The 22,262-nt window shown below is 39.2% G+C and overlaps 1 protein-coding gene across 5 annotated transcripts in view; it reads right to left on the bottom strand.

The window, feature by feature from the left end:
• Positions 1-305: 305 nt before the first annotated feature.
• CYRIA (CYFIP related Rac1 interactor A) overlaps positions 306-22,262 on the bottom strand; it is an 87,790-nt gene continuing 65,833 nt past the window's right edge. For all 5 annotated transcript variants that reach the window (XM_067544741.1, XM_067544744.1, XM_067544742.1 and 2 more), the window contains 9 exons: positions 14,053-14,174; positions 12,346-12,451; positions 11,274-11,410; positions 11,111-11,188; positions 10,703-10,819; positions 10,532-10,611; positions 6,901-7,027; positions 4,735-4,805; positions 306-3,113 (listed from right to left, as the gene is read on the bottom strand). In XM_067544741.1, the coding sequence (XP_067400842.1) occupies positions 3,050-3,113; positions 4,735-4,805; positions 6,901-7,027; positions 10,532-10,611; positions 10,703-10,819; positions 11,111-11,188; positions 11,274-11,410; positions 12,346-12,451; positions 14,053-14,174 (902 nt within the window). In that variant the 3' untranslated portion in view covers positions 306-3,049. The remainder of the gene's footprint in view (positions 3,114-4,734; positions 4,806-6,900; positions 7,028-10,531; positions 10,612-10,702; positions 10,820-11,110; positions 11,189-11,273; positions 11,411-12,345; positions 12,452-14,052; positions 14,175-22,262) is intronic.

Here is a 22,262-nt window from a genome sequence, read left to right as displayed (position 1 = left end):
GTTTAGTGTGTTATAATATAGGACAGTATAGTAGTAATCAAATGTCAAACAGCCTAAAAGCAATTAAAAATGTAAGGTTTGGAGGCTTTTTCTTGTGTAATGCCCACCATATGGAAAGGTACATTATATTGGATATTTTCAACCAGCAGAGCTGTTCAGGTGTCTAATTATTGTATTATCTGTAATATTACTGGTATAGAAAATGTAACATTTTTATAAATTGGGTATATTTGGTGAAATTGACTGGAACTTTTAAATATCCTCTCTTATTATTCACCATATAAATACAGACAATCCACATGATGTGAATGTACCAAACTTTTTTATTATTTCAAACAACTCCTGTACAAAAAAAATCCCATCATACCAGGCAAAGAAGTGCTGTGACATCTGCAAACAGCACATGACAACTTTAAGAATGCTTTCAGGTTTACATTTTACTTTATTACACAGCTCTCCTCTTTTGGTTCTTAAAATACTTCAATGTTTAACCATTATAATTAGATAGGCAAGTATTAACTTTAGCAAATTTAGCAAATAAAGAATCTACCAGATCCACTGCAAGATTCATTTAGCTCTGCCTAATTGTGGCAATGGTGAAAGTACTTTTTTCAAGTACATTTGGTCAATATCCCTATATTATATATCAATAGGTCTTAAATATGTTGGGGAGACTATTAGGTCTGGAAAAAACCAAACCACCACCAATTTCAGATTCTGTTTCTGATGACATTTGATTACTCAGCAGCAGTAGAAGCTGTATAGTATAGTCAGAAGCATTATCATCTGTATTACATTAGCTTCTAGAGGCTCCAATCAGAATTGAGGCCTCAGAGTAGTAAGTGCTGTGCAAATAAATAACAGAAGACAATCCCTACCCCAAAGAGCTTACAAACTAAATACTGCCTAGGAATGGAAGTAGCATTTGTAGCAGTGTAATACAGTTTATAGCACACTGTATTACACCTCCAAAACATTAAACGGACACATTTTCTGAAGTATATGAATGAAAAACTCCAGTGACTACACACAAACCTGATATGTATACGGATGCACAAATCAGTATTTGTGCACACGCATTAGAGTTTACATGCATACATGGAAGCCAAGCATGCAAAATTTAGTGCAAGTTTTTGAAAATGTGATCCTCTCTGCTAGAAAATTCACAGCTGCTGCAGGTCACTAAGACACTCAAAAGAGCACTTTGCTGGTTTTGGCAAAAAATCTCTCTTCCTTAGGCTATGTTTACACTGGCAGCGGCAAAATCGCCGCCGCCAGATCAATCTTTCATGATCAATGAGACCCGCTCAATCGATGAGGGAGTCGACTTAATAAGTCCACCTCCTCAACTAGTGTAGCGCTGAGCCGATGGGAATGCTTTTCCCGTCGGCTCAACGCAATGTGAACAGCGCGTAGAAGCAGTCGACGGGAGTAACGCCAACTACACAGAGTACTTTGCGTAACTCCCGTCGACTGCCGCCAAATTTCCGGGTAAGTGTGAACAAGCCCTCAGATTGGAGAAACTAAGAACAAATGTAATTCTGTGAGGAACTCAACTTCTTTAAAGCATGTCACATTTGAAAACGACTACAGTAAGCAACTGAAACTGAGTTTTCACATGGTGAGAGTTAATAAAAAGTACTATAAATGAGTTTGACTGTAAAGGTGTTTACAAATAGCCCAACTCCCAAACACAGTCAAATCCTCTTTATATTACTCCTGTTCTAATGAGGCCAGGTCTACACTAGAAACTTTTGCTGGTATAATACTGTCAGTTAGGAACGAGAGTCTTTACAATATATTTGTATATATTTTAATCAGCACAAAGCTCTAGTACAGAGTTATAGCAACAAAAAATGTCTTTTTGTCCACTTAAGGTATGTCTACACTGCAATAATAAACCTGTGGCTGGCCCGTGTTGTGGGGCTATAAAATTGCAGTGTAGACATTCAGGCTTGGATTAGAACCCAGGCTCTGGGACCCTGTGACGGGAAAGGGTCCGAAAGCCTGGGCTTCAGCCCAACACCCAATGTCTACACTGTAATTTTATAGCCTGCACCCATGATCTTTGAGCCCATATCAGCTGACCTGGGCCAGCTGCAGGTGTTTTATTTCACTGTAGACGTACACTTAGGTTTCATTTGGCTAACTGGCACAAGCTATACCAGCAAAAGAACTCTTTAGCCAGTATAAACTGTCTCTCCATTAGGCGAGTTTACCAGTATAGCTACACTGCCCCTTTCTAGTGTACACAAGGCATTAGTACTCCCCCATTATTCTCCAAGCCTCAGGCATTAGGTCTAAGAGCATTTTTCTTCTTCATTAATGCATGCTTGTCTGAATCTGACGATAGTTTTGAACTGCATTTAATACATTGAACCTGAAACAGAATATCAATTTCTTAATTGTGGACTGGTAAGGGTTACATAATAAACCAAAGGGAGAAAATGTCCTCTTTGGCAAGAAAAATGTGTTGCTTTATCAGCCAGGCAAGAATCAGCAGTTGGTGGCCACTTTCCTTTCTGCCTAATACGAAATATGTTGCGTCTCATGCAATGGTGCTGAACGTTCAAATGACCTTGACTCCATAAAAATTCAATGGAGAACTTTATATAAAATTAATTGGCATACTAAAAAAGAAATGAGACAATTTCACTTTTATTTCAATTCATATTAAATTTCTCCTGTAAGGTTTCACCCCTGGGATTTAGTCTATTTCACCTCCATTTTGTCCTCATTACTGCTTACGTCTATGAAAGAACTGGCATTTAAGGATTAAACAAACTCAGACAACAACAAACTGTTATAGATGTAGCTGAAGTATCTGGGTAAAAAAATATTTGTACATGTCAAAAGATAAGGCCGACATGTAAATGGAAGTCATGCTATGTAAAGTCAATCATGTTATGAATAAAGATTCATAGATTTCAGTGATGTGAAGAACAGGGTTATGTAAAAACACACAAGTATTAACAGCGGTCTGCATTAAATTATGTAAACATACACATCTTCTGTGATCAATACACAGATCCAGTTGTCTCAGAAAGGACTACTGAAGCATAGCTCGAATTTGCTTGGAAGTAGATTCATCGTTCAGGTGTTTTGTAGTGAACCTAGGAATCAAATACAAAGTGAAAAATATATAGAAGATGAACATGATATAGGACATCCTCAAAGCTCTGTTAGCTGGTCTGCAAATTAATATGCAGTTTTACTGAATGTAGTAGGTTTGTGTATATTAAACATGCTTTCCTCACCTTTCCTACGGAAAACAAATCATCTGCTGGGAATATAACTCTAAAATGGATAGTGTAATTGTATGGTTTGATATTAACATTTTCTCAGAAGACAGCCAGTGGTCCCATTACCATTCATCCATTTCATCTTAAATCTCTCAAAAAAATCCTATGAATTTTGCTTAGAAATCATCAAAATATATTCTGCTCTTTTGAAATTGTCATTTAGTACATCTATCTTAGATATGTGCATGCCTCCCTGCCCCCTTGCCATATAGCATGAGCATTCAGTCTAATATACTATTACCTCTACTTTACAAATGGGAAACTGAGGGCACAGGGAAAGTAAAGCTGAAATCCTGACCTCCCCACCTCCCCAGTGAAGACAGTGGCAACATTCCTACTGATGCAGGAGAAGCTAGGATTTTACTGTAAGGATACGTCTACACAGCGGTAAAAGACGTGTGGTGCAGCCACAGTTGGCCCAGCTCAGTTAACTCAGGATCCCAGGGCTCATGCTGTGAGGCTATAAAACTGCAGTGTAGATGTTCAGGCTCAAGCTGGAGCCCAGGCTCTGAGACAGTGCAAGGGAGGTTGGTCTCAGAGCCTAGGCTCAAGTCGAAGCATGAATGTCTACACTGCAGTTTTAAAGACCCACAGCCCAAGCCCTGCATGCCCAAGTCAGCTGACTAGGGCTGGCCACACCAGTCTTTTATTGCAGTGTAGATGTAACCTTAGCAGCTTGCCCAAGGTCACCTAGGAAGTCTGTGACATAGCAGAGAACTGAACCCTAGCCTCCCTATCCCATGCTGGCACCCTAATCCCTGGATCGTCTCTACAGATATAGTTACTTTTGTGTAACAAGGAATTATAAGCTTGTTTGGTTTTTTTTAAATTTATTTATGTTAGCTCCTAAAAGTCCCAACAGATACCAAGGCCCATTTATGCCAGGTGTTGAACCAACACACAGAAGGAAACAGTGTCTGCCCCAAAGAGCTTTCAATCTAACTAGACACAGCAGATGAAGCACAGCTATCCTCATTCTACTGCCTCATCCTCTGTCTCAACAGACAGAGACCAAGTGACTTGTCTGAGATCACACAGTAAGTCTATGGCAAAGCCAGGAACTGGGTCCAGTTCTTTTAAATCCCAAGTCAATGCCTTAATCACAAGACCATCACTCTTGTCTGTTTTTTATCTTCATTATCTACCAATCCAAAATTGTGTTGTGCACATTTTAAATACTGAAGTCATTGGGCTGCAAGTCGTTCCCAATTCCCATTATATTCATCAGGAGATGAGGGCACTCTGCATTTCACAAGCCTGTGCCCACAGACTGGGGAGTAATTTATTAAAAGAAGGATTTCCTTTGTAATGTAGGGAACTTTCTTACTACATGAAGCAATCTCAAATGTCCTAAACTGAGGGAAGAGAGGGGAGAGGGGAAATCAAGAGATTGTTAATAAAGCAGAATAAAATTATCTACTCTTGTACATACCTGAGAGCATTCAGAAGGCCTTCTACTGTTTCAGGAGGCTGTTCCTTTAAAACTTTTATGAATCCCTTCATCTGGAAACAGAAGCATATGACTATTGAACAATATAGAATATGCACTGTCTGAAAACAGGTAAAAACCTAACCAACGCGGGTCAGCTTTATTTCCAAGTATGTCTCATACAGCAAGTGGGCATGAATAGTAAAATGTCATTATACCAAATCAAAAATGTTTTTTTAAGGCAAGGACTAACTTTTGAGAAAAATTACTGCTAAAACAGTAAATGATTGTAGCTATTAAAATTACAAATCAAGCTTATGTAAGTTAAATGTTATTTCGGTTGTTAAACAACTCAAACAAAAAAAGAGCTAAGAACAATTTTGACTTCAGCTAAAAAAAAGTGACACCGGTAAAAACATATAGATCAGCAATCAAAGGGACATCTTACAGGACATGCAATGTAGCTGGAGCCATATGAGACCCAGGATATTAAAGAAACAAGGTATGTGAAGTGAGATCTTGTACTGGACTCTACTTCTGTTGATGAAAGACAAACTTAAGAGCCACATACAGCTCATCCTTCAGAAGATAAGCAGCCCTGTGTGGCTTGAAAGCTTGTCGCTCACACCAACAGAAGTCAGTCCAATAAAAGATATTACCTCACTCACCTTGTCTATCTTATAGGGCAGATATTAAATACTGACCTCCAGTTTTGTACTTGCACATAGTGTGCAGATTTGGCCATTCAGATTTAGTTTGCATCTATAAATTAGGTAATTGCAGTTATATTACACTAGCACCTAAAGACAAACTGAGATCAAGCCCCCACTGTGCTAGGTTGTAGCTTACAACCTAGATAGTGCTTACAAATCTAGACAGACCAGTACTATCCCTACTTGGCAGATGGGGAACTCTGGGTATGTCTATACAGGGCTAAAAAGCTACAGCTGGCTCAGGTCAGCTGACTTGAACTTGGGCTCTGGGGCTGAAAAGTCACTGTGTAGAGCCTGAGCTCTGGGACCCAGTGAGGGTGGAGGGTGAAGTATTCATGCAAGGACAGGCCCCTTACGCTTGAAATTAAGATCTGGGTCCCCTCTGCACACTCAACAAACTGACTTGCATATATTGTGCCTGCCAATTTCCTTTTTACTTTGTATCTAGCTATCTACACTGTTATAAACCTGAATTACAATACATAATAAAGTGCCAGGCATATGATCCTCATCATTTGATAACAGCATTGTGACACAAACATCATGTACATTAGATAAGCTAATATATACATCTGGGCTTTTGGTATCATTTCAAATATTTTATTTCTGTGTCAGTATGGTCCATTGGGTAAGACACTGGAATCAGGAAACCTGGTGTCCCCTCTACCACTGACCTGCTCTGTGACCTTGAACAAGTCAATTCACCTCTATGTACCTCAATTTCCCCACTGTAAAATGGACTCAGTGTAAGAGCCTTTGTAACATGCTTTGAGATCCCACAGATAAAATATACTATGAAAGCTATCAATACTATTAAAAACAGATGCACAACATTTTTTTAAAAATTTTATATGCAGGAGGGAAAGTTGTTAGGGAAGACTTTCCTTTTGTCAGTTGCAGTTTAGTTTTGCTGAAGGTTAGCTGTTTAATTGATCGTAGATTTAAATTTGTCAAAAGCACCTTGGGTAAATAGGTAGGTATTTTTCTCCGTATGTATGTAAGACACTGAAGTTTGATTTCACTTCAATGGCTATGCTTGCCAAATCTTAAGCTAAAGGCTCAAAGTCAACATTAAAGATAAACTCTAGGCTTAGTCTGAGTCTCAGCCAAAATAGTAACCACATTGAATAGCTGATTATTTAAATTAGAAACACTGCCAAAAGGTGAGTTTTAGAACTGATAAATTACAAGGTTAGTAAAAGAGAAATTGTGACAATAGAAACTTATTCCACAAAGTCAATAGTGCAAGTTATTTTACTGTAATAGAGCAGCTGGTAAAGCAACAGAGCTGGCTTAAACATAAGACACATTAGCTGTAGTGACAAATACAAGATTAAAAAACAATAGAAAATGATTTAAATAAACGCTTAAACTTCTATGGAAAAAAATCTATAGACAAGTATTTTCCAAATGTACACAGCATTAAAAAAAAATCTTCTTTGCAAATTACTCTTACATCAATCTTTGATGTCTTAGAAAAAGCTCCCACAGGATGAACGTGATCATAGAGAATAATAACGCCCACCATTACTCTCATGCAGAACATAAGAGTCTTTTCACTGGTGAACCGACTTCTGTATTCTCTGGAAAACAAAAAAAATCTTGACTGATTCTGCACAGCACAATTTTATTCTCTCATGTGTTTCAAATGAGTGCTTTATTTTCAAACTAGCATATTAGTGCAAGGAAATCCCAAATCTGATACAACGGTGTTAAAAGTGTCAATCAATAAGCTTGTAAGGAAACCTATACCAGTAATGATCTTTGAATCAAGCAATTTGGCAATTTAAAGAGAGAAAAATCTGAAATCAAATGATGGTATAGTAAAATCTTCCACTACCCCTTCAAAGGTCAGATTATCACCTCCATCAAACCACCATTTTAGACATTTACTGGAGGTATCCGCATATTGACAATGTTCATTACTCACTATTAGAACACCAAAACATTAGGAACTCAAAGAGAAGCTACTCCTGTTGGTTAAATATGAGTAGTGAACAGGTAACATTCCTATCAAGATTTCATTTGTAGAGTCTGCAAATCAGTGGATAGCCGCTTTATATCCACAGATCATTTTTGTGGATCAAATGTGAACAAAAATTTTGTATCCACGCAGGGCTCTATTCATTTGCTTTTTAAATGGCAGACTCACTATGTGGATGGCAAAGTTACAATAGTCACTACAACAGTTACTCCTTGAAATCATCATCAGGGAGATGAGAAATGAATTGAGCAGTGAAGAGATCCGAGACTAGTCTGCGCTATATTTCTCACCCACCTTCCTACATCAGAGGTTCAGTTTAACTCGTTTATTGTTTTCACTGACTACTTTTCTGCTGGTTTCTCAAATGATAGTCACCAATAAGACAATGATGAAATCTGTTAATTTTCAAAAATCAGAAGTTTTACTTCACTTCCTTTACTTTGAGTTCCTGAACTCTATTTTCTCTTGTTTAAATAATGTAGTAATAATAATAATAGCATGCAACTACAAATAGGCTATGAGCACTTATGTCTCAAAATGTCTGATAACTATTCAGATGTTTCCTTTATAATTTAAAAAACAATGTTAAAATTATGTTTTAAAAAACGTTTTCAGTTGGTATTTTCAAAAGCATTAGCACTGGCCTAAATTTGCTTCCATTGAAGTCAGTGGTAAAACTTACATGAAGCAAACAGGACAAAGCTGTGCAATTTTGAAAACATCCAATTCCTTATTTTATTGTCTTTAAATAAAAAAGAGTTGAACCAGGACGTAATACAGGGTTTTTTTTTTTTTTAAAAAAAAAGAATAACTGTAGCCAGTCCAGGGATAGGCATATTATCAGTAAAAAGATCTGCTCCTGACCCGGAGTGGCCATCAAACACAAAAACACCTGTTTAACTTTTCATCTGGAATAACATTACACCTATTAACCAGTCTATCTGAATTATTTTAATTCCTTACATTCCCCTTTTCTTAAACCCATGGGCCTAAATTTTGAAAACTGATTGATTATTTTGAGTGCACCAAATTTTTCATATCCATCTTTAGAAACCTTAAAGGGGCAGATGTTCAACACTTATTAAAATCAGCTTCCTATTAGATGTCAAGATGGGCACCCAAAAAATTGAGTTACCCAAATTCAGTCACTTTTCCTAGTTCTCTTCTGACCAAAGAATAAGTTTAACTATAATTCCTAAAACATCTCTTTTAGGAAAAACATCCAATCATGATTTTAAAATAGTCAGTGATGGTGAATCCACCACAAACCTTGGTAATAATAATCCTTAGCCATGATTAAGGGTCACTAAGATATGAAATATGGAGTAGAGGGAGGATGAATTAAAAAGGTCACCAGATTTTTTTCCCCCATCGGTAAGAACAAAATATTGTATCTGACATTTTATCATAGTCAAGGCTTTGTTAATTGAATTCCTAGGATGATGGTCATTTTTAGTATGTCATAGCTCCTGGAATGTTAGGGTAGGTAAGTAAAAGGAGAGTTCACTGGAGAGATACTACTTCCTTGACCTTCAATATCGTCTCCCCTCCTCCCACCATCTGTCTAGAAACATCATGCCAGGACACTTTAAAAGTGGGCTAACAGGCTGCAGCAGAAGCCATAACAATAAGTAAACACGAAGGGATTCCTTTCATAGGGGGAGGTTATACAAAATAACTCGACTACAACTAAAAAAAGCTCCAACACTGGCTCCTTCATTACACAATCTTTAGCTTATTGTATTTAAATAAATCCCTTGGATCCAGTAAAATTATGTAATAGTCTCTTTCTATAGGAGTAAGGAGATTTGTGCTAAAAGCAAAGGCAATATAGCGTACATTCTTTTTGTCATTTTAGTATACTCTCCCTGTGTTATTGTCATCTGACTACTGAAATTGAGCAGAGAGATTCTCAGATCTGATACCAACTCCCTATATGGCTTTATACATTTTCTTTTGCAGCCTCACTTTCCCCATGTGAAAATACTGATCTAGTAGCTCACAGCTGTATTGCGAGGACTGAATGAATGTTTGCAGAACATCGTACACATGTAACCCTTGCCAATGTACAATAGGGTCCTGTACTTGGAAAGACATCAGTTATTCTGTTATTTATACCCATCTTCTACAATGGGAGAACAAATATTATTTGTTTATATTGTGTCTAGAAGACGGAACACCATTGTAATAGGCACTGTGTACAAGCATATAACAAAAAGATGGTCTCTACTTTAAAGAATTTACTTAACATGAGTAGGAAATGGATACAGATAGGGAGGGGCGCGCAAAGTAACAGATGACTCTTAAAACCTTGCTAAGCCATGGTCACAATATAGCAGTTTTTGTAGGCATCAAAGCAGAGGAGCATTTCAGCATTTTTTGTTGTTGTTGCAGTGCCATCTGCCTTCTCTATTTAGATACATTTTATATAAACAGTTGCAGTGAAGGTAGTATTGGCCAAGCATCACAGCTGAATAAAAGCTCTCTCAGGCTATGGACTTCCATTGACTGGTTTACAGTCAAATGGAGATTACATTTAAACAAGTTTCCTGATCAAGAAATAAAATATATATTAGTTCTCCAGAACTGCCAGTATTTTCAGAAACCAAAATACCTAACAAACCCCCAAAAGGACTATCTTTGTTCCTACTAGTTTGTCTATAAAAATGGCACAGCTGAGACTGAAGTACCTCGTTTTGTGATATCAACTACAGGACAATTACCGCATATTTGTATTGTATGTCAACCGTCTAAGAAATTAGACCCCCAATCCAGCAAAGCACAGAGCATGTGCATAACTTTATGGATGTGAGTCGCCTCACTGAAGTCTACATACCAGTTCTAACACTTTGCTGAATCAGCCTTATGCTGTAAACCTCTCTAGGCAAAACTGTTAATTTATTCATGAAAAATATTCATACTAGTCAAGATAGGAGACATGGCTGCTTATATACAACCAGGCTAGCTGCTATATAAAAATCTAAGGTATTAGATAGACATTTTAATTTAAGGCATATATACTAGATTTAGTTTGCAAAAACTGCTAACGTGGCAGATGGCTATTTAAACAGATCCAAAAATGATTGAACTGATAAAAACTTACGGCGTTTCCAACATGACTTTGCATACACTGGCCATAGTACTTAAACAGTCTGTTGTATTCTCAATTGGTAGGGTTTTGTTCTAGAAAGGTTAAACACAACCATGATCATTAAACCAATCTGTACAATTAAATTTTAAGAATTTTTGCACTATTTTCTTTTCTGTCACTTACTTCTGATACAAAATGTGTTGTGGCATTGCTGAGTGTTTTCAGCATTGGTGTGGCTTCTGCATAAAATAGAGACATTCTGTTGGCCATTTCATTATTTACTTCATTCTCAATAGATATCTGATGAAAATATGAAGAAAAATTAGTTAAATGACACTCCTTTCAAAATGGTACCAGCAGTAAGAAACAGATAAAGTGCATATTCACACTGGTGAGTAGTTATTAATACGAGTAGTCACACTGCAGTCAACGATAAAACTAGTCTAACTGCTCACCAATGTAAGGAGTTGAAAATTTGTTTTTTATTGTAGGCAGCCTGTCAACCAATTCAAAAACATTACCACCAGTGGCAGGAATGCCCATCCATAAACTCCACAATGCAAACAAAATGTCCAAGTTCCATTTACTTACATGCATGTTGTTTATTCTGTTGCGATTTATTGTCCGTCTGTAGTAACTGAAGTCATTTTGAATGGCTGGGTTTCTCATCTTAATTGATAAAAAGAATCAGTTTTCAACACACTTCAAAATGTAAGGAAACATTTCAGTGTATATTTAAAAAAATATCTCTAACCTTAAGTTCATCAAAGCGAAGTGTAAAATGTAAAATTTCTGCAAACTCCTTGGCTAGAGCCTGTTCTCGTTCCAGATGTTGCGTTGGAGTATAGGGTGGACAGGTCAAGGATTCCAATAAGCTCTGTAGCGCTTTCTCTAAGGAAGATGAAAAGCACAACAAAAATTGTGTAGTAAGTCATGGCTTCTGCATTTTTGACACAATGTCAAATTCTATCTTAATGCTTTATGCCATATGTTTGTTACAAAAGTAGCTATACACTTGATTTCGAAATAAGATTTTTGTCAAGGTGTCTTTAACCTGCGGAGCCCTAAAGACAAGTATACTTGTCCTTACAATTCTAAAATAAGGGATGGGAGCCAGAAAAACCTGGTTCTTCACTCTCTGCCATCACTCCCAATTCTTCACATTATCATGCTCTTCCCTCTCCTCTCACAAGAGAGACTTTCTACATTCCTAATTCTTTGACCCTCTCCCCGCCCGCCATCTACAAATGCTAAAGAAAGTACACTCTATATCCACCTTACTTCCTCTTCAATGCGAAGATACTTCTGGGAGCTCTGCCAAAAAGAATCCACCCTTAGTCACTGATGCCATGGGGATCCAACACAAGGATTACAAATGCAAAGTGAGGGATCTGGCAATACAGGATGCAGGAATAATCTCCTACAAAGGCTTTGGGAAGGGTAAGATCAGCCAGGTGAACCTGAATGTTGTCCCCATTTCAATCAAGATTCCTAACCCAGACCCTCTTCCCAGTTCTTTCTACAGGCTCTCAGGTAATTGACCAGTACTGATAGCTAAAACATACTCAAGGGCCGTCCAGTATCCTAAACATTAAAGCATATGGTTTCATGCTGCTATTAATAAATTCCAAAAATTAAATCAGGATAAAGTTATGTTTAGATCTGTACAGAAACCATAGATTTATCAGAAAAGAGAAGTCTAGGCACGGTAGTCAAATTAATGGTACCATGTTTTACTGCTCAACTCTCTAAGCTTTCAGAATAAAAGGGAAGCTTGGTATATCTGTATATGGAAAGAATCTGTTAAAACAAACAGAGGAGCTCACCTAGTCGGAGTGAAAACTCATAAAACCGCTTCAGCCTCACAACCAGAGGGCACACTGAATTCCATGCTTTTTCCTGAAGTTGGATATCATTTGGGTTCTGTATTGCCTAAAATGACAATACAGTAGAACCTCAGAGTTACAAACACCACCAGAATTACGAATTGACAAGTCAAATACATACATCATTTGGAACCGGAAGTACGCAATCAGGCAGCAGAAAAAAAAAAGCAAATACTGTACAGTAAAGTACTGTGTGTTAAATGTAAACTACTAAAAAATAAAGGGAAAGTTTTAAAAATTTTTTACATGGTAAGGAAACTGTTTGTGCTTGTTTCAATTCAATTAATATGCTTAAAAGCAGCATTTTTTTCTGCATAGTAAAGTTACAAAGCTGTATTAAGTCAATGTTCAGTTGTAAACTTTTGAAAGAACAACAATAACATTTTGTTCAGAGTTACAAACAACATCCACTCTTGAGATGTTCGGAACTCTGAGGTTCTACTGTATTACTGTAGATATTTATATGACAACGGAGTAAAGAACCAGGCTCTTGTGTATGAACAGATACAAGATTTCCAGTATGATAGTTTTTAAATTATTTCTTGAAAAAAATCTAGAACAACTGTAAAAAAACAAAAGTTGTTGTATGAAAGAAAAAAAGCCAAAACAAGGTTAAGAGCTTTTTAAAAGAAAGCAAAACAAAATAGAGTCAAGGCATCTGTTTCAGCTGCAGTGAGAAAAATAATAATTAATGCAGTCCTGGGATCTATTTTAAAACTATACCTAGGGAGGTGGTGGAATCTCCATCTTTAGAGGTTTTTAAGCTGCGGCTTGACAAAACCCTCGCTGGGATTATTTAGCTGAGGTTAGTCATGCTCTGAGCAGGGGGTTGGACTAGATGACCTACTGAGGCCCTTCCAACTCTATGATTCTATTCAAAATGCAGCACCCACATACAGAAACATGCTTCAGAATCATCTTCTAGGTCAAAGAATCCATAACAGACACATTATGGAAGGCTATTTGCACTACACTCACACTGAAAAAGGTTTACAGGTTCAAAGCTTGGTCTCTTGCAGTGAATGGGAGTTCTGTCATTACTTCAGTAGTACCATGTTTTGGCTGTTAAGTAACCAACTGCTCTTACTAACAATTGTGAAGATCTTGTCTCAGGGAAACAGAGATATCTGTCTTTGCAAACACCTAGGTCAAGTGAGAGCTAAAGCAGACACAGCATTCAGAATTTTAACAGATAGCTGTAGTATTTCAGAAATTATTCCTTAGAGGAACACATTAACATTGTAATTACAGTGTATTTTTATGGTGTCATTTGACTACACAGAACAGAAACTACTCTGTATTTTTCCTTCCTTTACAGTGCCTTAATGATATTCAAATATATTTTTAAGTATGGATGCTGATTTTTCCCCATAATGGTACATAACGTGTTTTTCCAGAAGCAAAGTATTTAATTGTATTAATAGTAAGATGTATACTGTCTGTTGTGTTTCATTTACTGTAGCTGTCATTGAAAGAGTTAAAGATATTTAGAATTATATTACATGAATGAGTTTTGAAGTACAGTTTTACTGAGTACTTTTAATACAAATAATTTCATGAACTGTCTTGCATGCAAAGTAGAAATAAATACTGCAGGCTATTACTTGATCTTTCTTCAAGAGTATTATTATTGCTATATTATCATACATCTCTTATTTCTTGTCCAGCTCCTTTGTAAGCCTGAAGGTCGGTGAGCAAGCTTTCAGAATCCTGTAAAACTGCACTGATCTGATTCCATACCTCCCTTTCTCCATCTGTAGGCTGTGCATCTAAGAAACATAAAAAGCAAATACATGAACAATGTCACATTAGAAGTGAAATATAAATGTCAACATAATTCAGTTCCATTTATGGAGTTAACTCCAATTGGATCATTCATAACTGATTGTGATTTTACTCTGGTATGACTCCATTAACTTCAAAGAAGTTATTCCTTCACGTCAAAGAAAAAATCAGTATCAGGCTCTGATCCAAAGCTGATTCAGATCAATTCCCATTGATTTTGGTGGGCTTTGGATCAGATATAGTGTCTCTTTGCTCAATTTTCCCCCCACGTCACTACACTCAAATGCTCAAAAGAGACACAAGGTGTGTGAGGTAATACCTTTTATTAGAACATCTGTTGGTGAAAGAGATAAGCGTTCGAGCTTACACCTGAAAAAGAGCTCTATGTAAACTCAAAAGCTTGTTGCTCTCACCAACAGAAGTTGGTCCCATAAAAGATATTACCTCACCCAACTTATCTCTAACATCTTGGGACCGACATGGATACAACAATACTGCATACAAAAAAGTTAGACACATTTTTTAGAAGTAAATTAATTAGGAACGAGGACAATCTATCCATGCTTAACTGAAAATTTAATTTGTAAGAAGGTCCACAAATGCATTACAATGGCTATTTCAGTCTCCTTGCAGTTTGGGGGTAGAGCCAGACCTGTCAGTCACTGGCAGCAGAAAAAAAAAGCCCTATCCCTGAAATCCCCTCTAGTTAAGACAATTGTCAAAGCCCAGTAGATTCAATGCTACTTTCCTAAATTACAGATCACATTAAATATACTTTGAGGGGAAAAAAACACAACAATTTTTCCTGGAAATTCCCCCCCTATTGACACAAACAGAAATCTTTGGATGTTGATCACCAATTCTATTCTGGATGATCAGTGGTGTCTCTCCAGGGTGCGCCAGATTTGTGGACCTTATTACTCGAAGAAAAGAAATTCAAAAGCACAGATCAATTTTCCTATTTTTTATGCTAAGGTTCATTAAAATGGCATTTTCACAATAGAGTGCCTTTAGCGTAGGAAGCAGGATCATCCTTTGAATATGGACATCCAAGATGAGGTGTGTATTATATATTCTCCACTCCTGTCTTGCGTGCACAGGACTGAACTAGATGACTTATTGAGGTCCCTCCCAGTCCTATAGATCTATGATTCTATAATTCCCTGGGCATTAAGACATGGAGAAAAATTCTTCCAAAAATGGCACTGGCTAAAGACTGGATGACCAATATGTAGAATTTTGGTTAATTTTGGTGACCACTTGATCAATACATAACATACCTCACATGATGTCTCTTCCTTAAGATTGTAAGTGTTTCTAAGGACTGGATTTCGAAGTTTAACAGAAGAAAGGATCTCTCTTAAATTTACTTTGGGAATGAATGTTCTGATAGCTGAGAACTATCTGTCTGATTTAAAAGCACTGAGAAATCTCCCAACTTCACAACTCATATAATTGGAGAAAGTAACTATCAGAAAATTTACTTTAAAGAGACATGAAGTAGAAAGACACCTCCTGCAAGGGTTCAATCTAAGTAGTACTGTATGGAGCAGAATGAGGTTCCAAGGTTGTGCTCTATGACACTGGGATAAATGTTCTTGTCCCAAGGAAGCATTTAATGTGGGATTTGTACAGAACTTCCTTTCTTTGAATGTGCTGATTAACATCATACTACAGAAAATTGAAGTTTTTGATTAGGCACTCTTATACACCAACATTATGCCCCTCATGAAGGAACTCAAGTCCATGTTTCATTTGTTTACCATGGCAGTTAACTGTGGGCTTTGCACTAGTCAGATATGGCTGGTTGGGAGTCACGCTTATAGTCCTGAGGCAACTGAGGGTAGCTACTGTTTAAAAGTGTGGTCTTTTCTGATTTTGACCTGCCATCCTGCACTCTGTGAAAGTGAGCAGGGGAAACAGTGCTGATTTTAAATTATTTTCCATTGGAAGTTTGTCCCAATAATCTGGTTTCAGAGGGAGGGTGGGTGTGGGTGGAGTAAAAGTGGGCTCAGAAATTGCTCCAAAAATATTTTAAGTGATCTCCCTATCTTCAAATAAGCGGGGCTTACTCTCTCTCCATTCCCACATAGGCCTCTTCTAGGTCTCTCAAGGAAGGCACTGGCCTGGGGTTTGAGGTTGGACTTATCTGAAGTTCTACCCCTTTCTACTGCACGGGATCCACATGTGCCTGCTGGGCTTATGTTTTTTCTGGAGGCTCCAGCTTAGAATATTAATAGGTACCTCTGACATACAGGTGACAGCATGGGAAGGGAATAGGGCCTAAAGGGCCCCACACCATACTCTCCAGTACTGGGCAGTGTCTATGCTGGGTCCAGAGTTTTCCTTTCACAACCTGTGGGGGAAGCAGAGGGGAGGGGAAGGAGGAATCTGCACTCCACAGCAAGAGATGTAATTGTTGGTGGGGGCTATAGGGCCTGGTACCTCAGCCTTGCACTAACCTGGTGTCACTTTACTCAGAGATGGAGAGAGTAGAGCTTCTAGTCCCCTACATGCCATTTTTTCAATCCTTCCTGGCTCCTTTCCAGCCTGGAAGAAGGAGACTGAGGTGATTGCACCCAGCCTAGGCCCCTGAGATGGTGCCCAGCTGAGCTGGCCTCTCCATACTTGCTTTGCTCTTTTCCTGCCCAGTGGAGGCTGAGGTGACATGACCCAGACTGGACTGTGAGGGAAACCGTACTGTGCACACAGAGCTGACCAAGCACCCCAATGAGACCCTCAATAACAGGTGACGCAGGGGACAGAGACCACTCCTTTTGCCTCTGGCTTTACTTGGCCTAGCTCAATCATTAAAGAATGGAAAGGTACTAGCCACTGCAAATGTTTCACAAGCAGAAGAGGAGCTGAGCGGAAAATCTCCCCAAACAGCAAATGCAACCTGGGGAGATGGCTAAGAATCATGTACATTACTGAACTGAACTATTGGCCAGAAATTATCTGCCTCCAGCAGCAAATTGGTAGATAAAATTGGAGGGAACTCCAAAAGTGAAGTATTCCATTGCTGCCAGTGACTGACAGGCCGGTTTTGCCCCAAGATGCAAACAGGCAGATGTACCCACTGTAAAGAATTTGTGACCTCTGCATGGACAAGAAATTAAAATTACAATGAACATTTCTGAGCTTACTGCAAAGAGCAGACAACTTGTTAAAAAGTGACAGATCATGAAAATAGCTGGATGGGTTGAAAGCAGTACCCACCCATTAATTATTAAAATATGTAGCAATTACTTTATCTAATGTTAATAAACAGAACATTTTTAAAAAGGTGTTTAGTATTAGGACACAAGAGAACACATTTAACTATTCCATTTGTGAATGCCACAGGTCCATGGAACTCAGACCTTCAGACCACCAAAAGCAACAATTAATGAACCACTGAATCCCAGTCAGAAGTTTTGTACTTTTTATTTTTACACTTAGTTTTCTGAAAAGTAGCTTCTTTCCCATCCTTCTCCATCCCTCCCACCCAGCCACAAATCCATGCTCTGTAGGCAATTTGCCACTTTCAGATTTAAGTATGGATCTTAGTAGTTTCCGACATAGCTTTTCCTTTTAAATCTTTCCAACTGAGCTTTAAGAAACTCATTAAATCAACCTAGCTGTCTATAATACACTGTTGAGTGCAGCATCTGGAGACAAATTAAGGGGGACAGAGCTGCAGGCTTAGCTTACATTTATTTTTCAAAAAGGGTAAGCATCTTCTGAAAATGTATCTTTAGAATAAGGGTAGACAGGAAGACTCAGTTAACATTTTCTATCATGCATCTTATTTACATATGGTGTATGAATACTTGTTATACAGATAGCTGATTAAGTAAGATAACAGCCATGTTCCTTAAAGGATTTAAACATGAGGATGACTATCAAAACTAAAGAGCTACCTGGATACACATAGCATTTACTTGCAGATATCACTCTTCGCAATATCATAGAATATATTTCATTTTCCTCCAACAACAAATACATTTTTAAATGAAAAACAAACAAACAAAAATACCTCTTGTGAATTTTTTACACTGAAGTGAGATTCTGGCCTTTAAATTGCCTTCATTTCTGCTGGACAGGAAGCTCAGCGCTCTGACTCTGGGAGTAACAGGTAACCTTGAATCCTCACCTAACATTATAGGCATACCCTCTGGCAGGTGATCTTCCTTGGTGCTCTTTATGGATGAAGCAAGTAGACGATAGGATGGCAAACCTTAGGGTGCTTTTATTCTTCCTCAGTCTTTGTGAAAACTCACATCTACCTTTTCCCAAAAAAGATGCTTCCATTATGTCAGATCCTTGAGTGGCTGCTGAATCTCTATATAAAAGTCTGGTGATCACAGCCATGAGAGCTAACAAGCACCCATGCTAGATACAACTGCCCTCAGTGACATCACCATCATCACTTAAAACACCTGCACCTGAAGTTTGGTTGCCCATATGCTCATTAAAATAGACGAGAAAGTGAGCCCTTTTTCACTAGCTTCAAGTGGTGCTTGCTTAATATGAATTGCCAGCACTACCAACTGGTAAATCCTGTATCAAAGCATCAAAAGTGGCCAGGTTGGCTTTTGCCTTTTGCAACCTCCACCAGCAAACTCTCAAGAGGTAGGTCAAAAGTATAATTGGTGTAATCCCTGGGGAGAAGATACTTTGTGTCAACCCCATTAAAGATAACCAGGGAGAAGCAAGGATGTTGCTATTCATCGTACACCCACTAGTCAAGAACAAGACGGTGATAATCATCTACCCTAACTGTAAGAGCAATCTCTTTGAGGTACACCTCAAAATGCCAGTCATGGGGTCCTAACAGTCTCTGAAGCAGAAGAGATGATCCAGACCAATTTTCCCATTAACAGTGGAGTCAGATGTTCTTGGGAAGAAATCATTGTCTCTCCTCCTCCTCCTCCACAGAGGGGAAACAAAACTTGCTCTCACTTTCCACACCGTTTAACAACCCTGATTCAAAGGAACTTCTTCAAACCATGGTTGCTGGAAGTGCAGCAACTGCTAAGTATGCAACATTAGCTGTGCAAAGCCATTATCAGGCAGGGCTTTGTCTATCAGTGAAATATGCAAAGGATTGTCTCTGTGGTGCAACTGGTGCAAATACCTGGGCTATCACTAAAATTATACACTATGAGAAGGCTATAAAGCCAATCAATCTATCCTGCTGTCCCTAAGAATTTGTGACAGACTAAAGGCACTGAAGTTAATGAGGCTGGGGTAACATGAGGCTTTGGGTGGCCTCTCCAGGGAGTTGAGAATGAAGCCAGCTGCAAGTTAAAATCATAGAATAGAAGATTAGGGTTGGAAGGGACCTCAGGAGGTCATCTAGTCCAACCCCCTGCTCAAAGCAGGACCAACCCTAACTAAATCATCCCAGCCAGAGCTTGGTCAAGCCAGGTCTTAAAAACCTCTGAGGATGAAGATTTCACCACCTCCCTAGGTAACCCATTCCAGTGCTTCACCACCCTCCTAGTGAAAAGCTTTTTCCTAATATCCAACCTAGACCTCTCCCACTGCAACTTGAGACCACTACTCCTTGTTCTGTCATCTGCCACCATTGAGAACACCCTATCTCCATCCTCTCTGGAACCCCCCTTCAGGTAGGCTGCTATCAACCCCCCTCCTTATCTTCTGCAGACTAAACCCCAGCCTCTCCTCCTAAGTCATATGCCCCAGCCCCTTAATCATTTTCGTTGCCCTGTACTGGACTCTCCAATTTGCCCACATCCTTTCTGTAGTGGGGGGCTCAGAACTGGACACTGTACTCCAGATGTGGCTTCACCAGTAGTGAAGAGACGGAAATAATCACTTCTCTCAATCTGCTGGCAATGCTCCAAATAATGCAGCCCAATACATAGTTAGCCTTCTTGGAAACAAGGACACACATCCAGCTTCTTCTCCACTATAACTTCCAGGTCCTTTTCTGCAGAACTGCTGCTTAGCCAGTTGGCCCCCAGTCTGTATCAGTGCATGGGATTCTTCTGTCCTACTTGCAGGAATCTGCACTTGTCCTTGTTGAACCTCTTCCAATTAGTTTTGACCCACTCCTCCAATTTGTTTAGGTCATTCTGTATCCTATCCCAACCTCCAGTGTATCTATCACTCCCCCCTGGTTAGTGTCATCCACGACCTTGCTGAGGGTGCAATCCACTCCGTCATCCAAATCATTAATATGTTGAACAAAACCAGCCCCAAGACCAACCTCTGGGGTACTCCACTTGATACCGGTTGCCAACTAGACATCAAGCTGTTGATCACTATCCATTGAGCCTGATGATCTAGCCACTTTACAGTCCATTCAACTTTCTATCCACATTCTAGTCCATTCATCCAACCCATACTTCTTTAACTTGCTAACAAAAATACTGTGGGAGACAGTATCAAAAGCCTTGCTACAGTCAAGGTATATCATATCTACCACATCCACAGAGCCAGTCATTTCATCATAGACGGCAATCAGGTTGGTGAAGCATGACTTGCTCTTGGTGAATCCATGCTGACTGTTCCAAATCACCTTCCTCTCCTCCAAATGCTTCAAAATGGATTCCTTGAGGACCTGTTCCATGATTTTTCTGGGGACTGAGGTGAGGCTGACTGGTCCCTGGATTCTCCTTCTTCCCTTTTTTAAAGATGGTCACTATGTTTGCCTTTTTACAATTGTCTGAGACCTCCCCCGATCACCATGAATTTTCAAAGATAATGGCCAGTGGCTCTGCAATCACATCAGCCAACTCCCTCAGCACCTGCAGATGCATTTCATCTGGCCCCATCTGACTTGTGCATGTCCAGCTTTTCTAAATATTACTGAATCTGTTCTTTCACCACTGAAGACTGCTCACCTCCTCCCCATTCCGTGCTGCCTAGTGCAGCAGTCAGGGATCTGATCTTGTCTGTGAAGACAGACAAAAAAAAAAAAAGTATTGAATATTTCAGCTTTTTTCCACATCATGTTACTAGGTTGCTTCCCCCATTCTGTAAAGGGCCCACACTTTACCCAACCTTCTTCTTGTTGCTAACATACCTGTAGAAACCCTTCTTGTTACTCTTCACGTTCCTTGCTAGCTGAAACTCCAATTGTGCTTTGGCCTTCCTGATTTCACCCCTGCATGCTCGAGCGATATCTTTATACTCCTCCCTAGACATCTGTCCAAGTTTCCACTTCTTGTAAGCTTCCTTTTTGTTGTTATGCTCACCATAGATTTCTCTGTGAAGCCAAGCTTCTTTCTACACATCGGGATGGTTTGTTCCTGTGCACAATGGGATGGTTTGTTCCACACTCCAAAAACTTCCTGGATTGTCTGTGCACTGCTATTTGTTCTCCCAGCAGATGTCAGGGTCACTGAAGTCCCCGATGAGAACCAGGACCTGTAATCTGGAAACTTCCATTAGCTATCTGAAGAAAGCTTCATCTACCTCATCCTCTTGGCCTCCATGATATCAGCCTTATTGCTCTCACCTCTAAACTAAATCCAGAGACTCAACAGGCTTTTCTCCAGTTTCATACTGGAGTTCTGAGCAATCATATTGCTATCTTACATACAGTGCAACTCCTTCACCTTTTCTCCCCTGCCTGTCCTTCCTGAATAGTTTATACCCATCCATGACAGTGCTCCAGTCATGTGAGTTACCCCACCAAGTCTCTGTTATTCCAATCACTTCATAGTTCCTTGACTGTGCCAGGACTTCCAGTTCTGCCTGCTTGTTTTCCAGGGTTCTTGCATTCGTGTACAGGCACCTAAGGTAACTAGCCGATTGCCCTACTTTCTCATTATGAATCAGGAGACCTCTCCTGTTGCACCCTCCTCTTTGTGCTTCCTCCTGGTATTCCACTTCCCCACTTACCTCCGGGCTTAGGTCTCCATCCCCCAGCGAACCCAGTTTAAATCTGTCCTCACTAGGTTAGCAAGCCTGTCTGCGAAGATGCTCTTCCCTATCTTCATTAGGTGGATCCCATCTCTTCCGAACAATCCTTCTTGGAACATCCCAAGGTTGAAGAATTCAAAGCCCTCTCTCCGACACCACTAGAGTAACTATGCATTTACTTCCACAATTCGATG

The sequence above is a fragment of the Emydura macquarii genome, unplaced genomic scaffold (genome assembly GCF_026122565.2).
Source record: "Emydura macquarii macquarii isolate MOO-44397 ecotype Brisbane River unplaced genomic scaffold, CSIRO-AGI_Emac_v2 contig_1027, whole genome shotgun sequence".
In the NCBI taxonomy this organism is placed as follows: domain Eukaryota; kingdom Metazoa; phylum Chordata; order Testudines; family Chelidae; genus Emydura; species Emydura macquarii.
Note: the sequence above shows the minus strand (reverse complement) of the source record. Positions and strands in the feature narration are given on the sequence as shown.